The sequence below is a fragment of the Antedon mediterranea genome, chromosome 3, assembly GCF_964355755.1.
Source record: "Antedon mediterranea chromosome 3, ecAntMedi1.1, whole genome shotgun sequence".
Taxonomy (NCBI): domain Eukaryota; kingdom Metazoa; phylum Echinodermata; class Crinoidea; order Comatulida; family Antedonidae; genus Antedon; species Antedon mediterranea.
This window is the reverse complement of record NC_092672.1, coordinates 30,655,528-30,663,723: the sequence shown is the minus strand read 5'-3', so window position 1 is coordinate 30,663,723 and position 8,196 is coordinate 30,655,528. Positions and strand designations below refer to the sequence as shown.

The 8,196-nt window shown below is 30.1% G+C and overlaps 1 protein-coding gene across 5 annotated transcripts; it reads left to right on the top strand.

The window, feature by feature from the left end:
• The first annotated feature begins 1,571 nt into the window (after positions 1 to 1,571).
• LOC140043831 (uncharacterized) lies at positions 1,572 to 7,417 on the top strand. 5 transcript variants are annotated; one of them, XM_072088300.1, is made up of 9 exons: positions 1,572 to 2,046; positions 2,287 to 2,361; positions 2,574 to 2,648; positions 2,863 to 2,916; positions 3,033 to 3,144; positions 3,637 to 3,678; positions 4,230 to 4,276; positions 4,364 to 4,401; positions 6,457 to 6,596. In XM_072088300.1, exons 1-5 carry the CDS (start codon positions 1,956 to 1,958, stop codon positions 3,134 to 3,136), a joined length of 399 nt encoding a protein of 132 aa, XP_071944401.1. In that variant the 5' UTR covers positions 1,572 to 1,955; the 3' UTR covers positions 3,137 to 3,144; positions 3,637 to 3,678; positions 4,230 to 4,276; positions 4,364 to 4,401; positions 6,457 to 6,596. The 5 variants fall into 5 exon arrangements, with proteins under 5 accessions (XP_071944401.1, XP_071944403.1, XP_071944400.1 ...); XM_072088302.1 differs by lacking the exon at positions 2,863 to 2,916; XM_072088299.1 differs by having other exon boundaries at positions 3,033 to 3,678.
• The last annotated feature ends 779 nt before the right edge of the window (positions 7,418 to 8,196 follow it).

Genomic DNA, 8,196 nt, shown 5'->3' with positions numbered 1-8,196 from the left:
TCATGTAAACATTTTTATTGATCAAGACGTTATTGAAAGAGTTTATCAAACAACAAACAAAATAAATTTCTTACGGCATATTGATGTAATCACTAGTAAAATTTCTGCCATTATTGGAGCTATGAATCTCTTAAAAACCATACTACCATTCGAAATATTGCTCATTATTTATAAATCCCTTATCGTTCCCATCATTACATATGGCATTACTGTGTGGGGTACTGGTAGCATAAATAATTTAAATAGAATTCACCTTTTACAAAAAAAGGCCCTCCGAATAATATGTAAAGTCCACTACCTACATCCCTCTTCTCCATTATTCATTAAAACTAATACCTTAAACATCTTCGATCTATATGAACAAAATGTAGCAAATTTAATGTTCCTCTACAAAAATGGAAAATTACCAGAGTCATTCGATGGATTTTTCCACACCTTCGACGTATCATGATTATAACACGCGCAATAAAAATAATCTTGTAATAGATCTGAAGCATACAAATGTTGGCCGTCAAGGCTTCTCGTATACTGGGTCTAAGGTGTGGAATAATCTATCGGATGATCTAAAACAATGTAGAAATATATCATTATTTAAGAAGAAGTTAGATTGTACTTATATTGAACGTTATCATTTTATAAAGTATTTGTGTTAAGAAGAAAACTGTCTTATTTGCAGAGAAAAAAAGTAATCATCATTATGTATTATTATTGTTATTATTTACAATGCTATTAATTATATATATATATATATATATATATATATATATATATAAGTTAGTATAGTTTCATATTTATTATCTTGCAGTACTATAAAAAATGTTTTTAGTAAATTTCGATTCTTTCATGCATACTATTAAAATAATTTGTTTTATATTTTTAAAGGGTGCCACAGTTGTAAGGCTTTTGTTTGTTCGTGGTTGCCCTATTCCTTTTCATATTATTGCATTTGTTTTAAAATTGTTAAGTAAAAAAAATTGTGATTTGGAATAAAGTGAAGGAAATTCAAACAATTCAATTCAATTAAAAATGGCGGCCATTTTTTATAATTACCCTATATCTCGAGAACCACTAGTCACAGATAATTAATTTTGGTCTCAAAATGTTTTAAATATATGTTTTTATATTCACTTTAATGACATATTTTCTCAAAAAATGGATGCAAGTCTTATTTCTGACATTTTGACCTTTGACCTTGATGTATCGTATCTCAGTAACCAATAATCGGAGAGACACGAAATAGGGCTCGAATTGTTCAGAAACTATACATTCATATTTATGATAATGAAATGTTTTTGAAAAAATGGCCAATTCTACAACTATTGACCTTTGAACTATTAGTCAAATATAATAATATAATAATAATATAACTTTGAAAATTGTGGTCTTCTGATTTTTTTTTCTGTTTAAATTGTTTAAAACATGTGTGTTTCTATCCAGTCTAATGGCACATTTTGTACAAGAATGGCCAATAGTGTGGTTATTGACCTTTAAACTACAGCATGGGCCTACTGTATACTGAATATAATATAAGGTGTATCAGAGGGCGAGTATAGAAAGTTAAAAGTAAAATGTTCAGCCTGGTATGACAAGCGCCGTCACGAGGGATTATTCAATAGACTCAAATGTACGTGCATTGACTTATTGGATACCGCAACGTACAGTAATAATAAAGAAAACAGAACAATAGTACTGTTAAATGCATTACATGCTGCTGGAAAACTAAGTCGGAATAATCTTATAATTCTGCACGACACGATTACCACCACCGATCAAGATGGACTGAGAGGAGAGCTTGGAAACCTGCTGCCATCGTTTTCAAATGCAGAGGTTTCATCGTTTACACAGCACCGACAAAGACTACTGAAATTTTTCTCTACCCTATCGGACGAGGACGTTCATAAAATCAACGGACTATTTAATAATCCTATGAAACAATATATTCGGACCGCTGGGATATGCTATTTGATCTTGAAAAATGCAGAGGTGTAATAGATGAAGACAACTTTGACGAAATTATTGAAGAGCTGAAGGAAAGTGGTCTTAAAGGTATGTTTTGCTATTTTAATAACTCAAGTATTGTCAATAATTCAAATTCGATGTCTTTTTATTTCTGTATTTACAACGTATACTTTATTGGGAATTGAACAGATAATATTTAATAATAATGAAATTTATGTAATTTGAGTATTTCTGTTTTATACTAACGTATACCTACAGTAAAAATAAATCATAGCCTACTGACCGCATATTTGATTTTATTGCATTATTACATTGTCTTTATTATAGCACCTGCTTCAAAAACCTCTACAAGAGGGAAGGCAATACTTACATCAGTAGAATCTGACGAAGAAGAGAACTCAGGTTAAAACTTTAACGAAAATAAAAAGTCTACTTTAATTATTGTTATTATTTTCATTTTATTCAGATTGAAAGGCATACATGCTTGAAAAGACACAGTAGGCCTAGGCTAGGATACTTATTGTCTTTATAACATCTAAAGAAGATATTTTACCTTTATAGCCTACTGACCGCATATTTGATTTTATTGCATTATTACATTGTCTTTATTATAGCACCTGCTTCAAAAACCTCTACAAGAGCGAAGGCAACACTTACATCAGTAGAATCTGACGAAGAAGAGAACTCAGGTTAAAACTTTAACAAAAATAAAACGTCTACTTTAATTATTATTATTAATAATATTATTGTGTTACTACAGGAACACAAAAACAGTTTTTGCTATTAAATTTATTATCAAGTCTGTTTTTGGTTTCAGTTTTAATTATCAAACATTTAAAAAACACATTAGGTTAATGAAATTACATTTTAATTACTGTTAAATTGTGATCTTATTTGCATCAGAGTACTCTGATGATAGCAACGAAGTTTATACTCCAAAAATGAAGGGGAAAAGAGGTAAATATTGGTATTCCATAAATTAATATTACTATACCATAACGATACATTAAACAAAACCCTGGTAGACTATACATTTGATAGGCTATTACCACTGTTAAATTTCTTTCTTATAGCACTCACCTCAAAAGGAACTCGTAAAAGAAAGATGGCAGACAATTCAGAAGAATCTGATGAAGGAGAGAACGCATGTTATTATACAAATAATGAATGTTTATGAGTGTGATGGTACAAATAAATTCATGAGGTGAAAGATGACATTCTATTTTCATGAGGAAAAGCCCAAGTGAAAAAAAAGAATTTGATATTTCACCTCATTAAATTATTTGTACAATCACAAGAATATGAAAAACATTCATTATTTATGTTATAAATACATCTAGTAGTAGATTCTTTTCATTTTATTCAGATTGAAAGGCCTACATGTTTGAAAAGACGCAGTAGGCCTAGGCTAGGATATCTATTGTCTTTATAACATCAAAAGAAGGTATTTTACCTTTATAGCCTACTGACCGCATATTTGATTTTGTTGTTGTTTTTTTAATCTGCATCATCATGTAATTTAGTTATTTCATCGTCACTCAACATAGAACACTTGTTGTTAAGGGGGTCTCGTTTGCTTAGTTACGGTCTTTCACATAGAACACATGTTGTTGTTACGCTCTCGCGCTGTGCGTTCTGCATTATTACATTATAAATGTTATTGTTTTTTTAATATAGCCTCAACTACAAAAAGAATACGTAACAAAAAGAAGAAAACAGGTAACACATGTAAAATATAAACTAGTCGATCGATTTGATGGTTTCTGTTATTACATGGAACAATGAATAATTCAATAATCCATGGTATTAGTAGTAGGGCCATGATCTAGTAGTATTATTATCGCTATCAAGGTATTTTCTTATTTAAGTGCATAGTGCACATTCTTTTATTGAAAATATCAACTAATACATGGTTTACAGATATGCACTTATTATGGGAGTAAAACTGAAAACACTATTCAGCTTAGGCCTACTGTGCTCTTAAATCGTATGATGACTTCAAGGGCTTGAGATGTTGACTGCCTATTATAGTTATTATTATTATATTGTTATTAATTGCAAAAGCAAAGGTACGATATTTTGCCTATTAACAATGTGACTATTTTTTGCTTTGCAAGAATAAACAATACAACCATTATAAAACTTCCAATTATGCCAAATAAGGCATTAAAGTATACGTAGAATATTTCACATCCATGGTTAGAATGCAGTTTTTTGTTTGCATCTGGTGGTTTAATGGAATGCATTTATGCAAATATTTTTGATTTCAGAAAATAAAAACGACAAACAGCCTGAAAAGTTGGAAACAAAACAAAAGGTATAAATAGATAATATTTTATAACAAAAAATGTATTAATATTATTGAAATTACAAGTTTCATAATACGAGTTTTTTTTTGTTTCAGAACCAAATAATGATTAGCTACAGTCACAAACAGAGGAGGCAAGTACATTTTGTTAATATAATTAAATTATAATTGTCCAAACATACAATTATTATTAGCAGTTGATACTGCTGATTGTTTTTAAATAAGCCACTGAATTTATCGACATTTCTTTTCTAATATTCCAACACATTTAATAATAATAATAATGATGATGATGACGATGACGATAATAATGATAATAATATTTATTCAGTCACCAATGAAAAAATAACCATGAGTGAGAAAAGCTCAAACAGATTATGCACTCACTCTATATTGTACAATCAGTTAAGATAAAACCGTATACAAGAAAATTAAACAATTGTAATACAAATAAATACATAACATGAAATAAATAGTGTTTTGTTAGAGCAGCCTTAAATATTTAAATTGTTTGTGAAACTTTAATAATTCATAATAATAATAATACAGAATTATGAAAAGTATTGCCTTTCGAATTCCAACGTAAAAGCCAACTTTCACTAGTTTAAAATACTCATTGAAAGAATGAGGGAAGTAACCTTTCAATGCCTTAAATCCTATTAAAAGTATATGTTATTTAAACAATCAATAGATAATAATTCTAGCACTTTCAATCTATAAAAATAAGATGTTTGAGGAAAATACCATACCTTTAAACTCTCTATGTTTTTTATTCCATGATTAATTGCTACAGATAAACTTAAAGATATATTTTTCCCTGACAATATAATATTTTAAAATTTGTTTGTTGAATATTCCATTTTAATTTCACATATACTTATTTACTTTGACCAAAAATTGGATCGCCATGTGTACGGTATTCCAGACAATGGGCTTTTGATTATATTTAAGCGTTTTGTTTTATGATTTTATAAGTGAAAACATTATTTTTTTTCGATGAAATGATTAACTTTGTTAAAACTACAACATGGCCTATTCAAAGTGTGGTTTTATTAATCTTTGTTTTTCATGTTTTTGAGGAATAATACATCTTTAACGGAGATTTTCACTTTTAGGACTGTCGGATTAATTTTTAATAGCTTAAAGAAGAGGTTGGAAGATACACATACAATCTGGATTGATAAAAGGAAAATGTTTGGACGTATGTCTACAACTCTAGATAAAGCTATTGTAATATAACGATATACTTTTATATTTAAGAAATTGACCTTTGTATCGGAATTCAAATAGGTTCACAAACTTGACCCAGAAAGTCCAGAGGAGAGTTTGTCCAGATGTTTTTAATGACCATTTAGTTTATAATAGAATCCCTAAAGAAAACACTTAGCTTAATTTTGTGACTTTTCCCACCGTTAAATCAGGAGAGATTGATACTATTTAAGTACAGATTTGACAGTGTCATCCATCATAGAAATACCTTATTATACCGTTAATCACTCCCACTTAAACACCCCTGGATCAACTTAGGACCAATCGTTACCCTCACAGATTACGTAGTGACATATGCAAATGAACCGAGGGCTAATATACTCCCAAGTTTCAGAAGGGCCCAGACACACCTCACAGCCACTTCTTCAGAAGAACATCTACACCTTACAGCCACTTCACGGAACATCTACACCTCACAGCCACTTCTTCAGAAGAACATCTACACCTCACAGTCACTTCTCCAGAAGCAGACCTACACGGGACCTACACACTTCACACCTCACCGACAGCATCACTGATCCTCTGTATCCTTATCCTAATACTGTAGTATATTGTACCGAATCATTATTGTACTGAAGTATTATACTGAATAAACAATATATGTGTTACGACAGTTAAGCGAGTAAGAGTCTTTCATTAGTACCTCAAAAACAAAACATTATATTACACTATAAGCGACTCAAGCATAGTTCTATTGTGTACTTCGAAAGCCTACGAAGAAAGCGAATTCTGCAAATTCGGTAAATACGCACTTATTACAGGTAGCAGAGTAATACACACGTTCTCTACTACAGACATTTTAATTGTTTGTATAACTGACTAAAAATAGGGTTTTCAATGAATTGAAAGATAAAGAAAATTCATAGAAATAACAATTGTCAATGTATTTCATGTTGATGTGTTTATCATTTTTTTTTCAGAATGTGACAAAGTTTTGGAGTACGACAAAAAGTTAATTCCTTTGAAAATGGAGTCATATAAACCGAAAAAAGATTCACAAATTCAGCAAGTGATTGCGGGTAGATTTTATATTGATTTTTCAAAAACAATAAGGTATGAGGAAAATATCAACACCTTGATTAGGAATATTGAAGAGCTGGAAAAAGTAAGGAGTAATTTTATTTGGTTTATTAAATTATCTTAGTATTACTACATTTAATAGGAAATGTACATGTCATGTTTTGTAATAAAGAACAATAACAATGCATAATTTACTGCTGCTGATGGAAATTTGTAGGACCTAAGTAAAGAATAAAGAGATACTAGTTTATATACCAGTTACCAACAATTTCATATCATTTATCATTTTTCGTTTTCTCTATTACATTTTACTTCGTTCTCACTTTCAACGTTAACAATGACGATATTTAAACAAATAAAATAAGTTATTATTTAGTAAATCTTATATTGCTTTTTTAAATAAATAAATTACATGTTTTTTTGTCCCTTTGGATGCAAACAAAAACAATCTAAAACATATATTTAAAGACCCATTATATAGTAATATATATGGATAAAAGTGTATATTCTCCGGTTTTTTTTCTTTTTCAGTATCAAATGTGATGGTCTGGGTTGGCACCGACGATCAGCTATGATAAACATACATGCAGGCATCAAATGTGACTTAATGCAATAATAAACATACATGCAGGCATCAAATGTGACTTAATGCAATGATAGACATACATGCAGGCATCAAATGTGACTTAATGCAATGATAGATATACATGCAGGCATCAATTGTGACTTAATGCAATGATAGACATACATGCAGGCATCCAATGTGACTTAATGCAATGATAGACATACATGCAGGCATCAAATGTGACTTAATGCAATGATAGACATACATGCAGGCATCAAATGTGACTTAATGCAATGATAGACATACATGCAGGCATCAAATGTGACTTAATGCAATGATAGACATACATGCAGGCATCAAATGTGACTTAATGCAATGATAGACATACATGCAGGCATCAAATGTGACTTAATGCAGTGATAGACATACATGCAGGCATCAAATGTGACTTAATGCAATGATAGACATACATGCAGGCATCAAATGTGACTTAATGCAATGATAGACATACATGCAGGCATCAAATGTGCCTTAATGCAATGATAGACATACATGCAGGCATCAAATGTGACTTAATGCAATGATAGACATACATGCAGGCATCAAATGTGACTTAATGCAATGATAGACATACATGCAGGCATCAAATGTGACTTAATTATGTACAAAACTAATGAAACCATTTTCAATGCCTACAAAGCTAACTGTTGACAAATATGGTAATTTCAAGAAATTTTAGAAAACGTTAAAACTGCTGCTCAAACTGGTAGATATATTACAAATATTTAAGGTATCAATTTAGTACAATAACAACATTGAAAGAACCAATTGATTTCAACCAATCATTAGAATACAGATCAAAGAAACCATATTATTACCTTATTGCCGATAAATCGATCGTAATGTTGGTTATTAAACTATACCTCAATTTTAATAGTTTGAATATAATGTAAATTCTTTTAAATTAAATTTGAAAAATTTGTATTTTTTTAATACGTAAAACAATTAGTGTCTAAGTATGCTTAGATAATTGCAACTTGTGATTTTGATAGTAGATTGAGTTTGGTGTACTTGC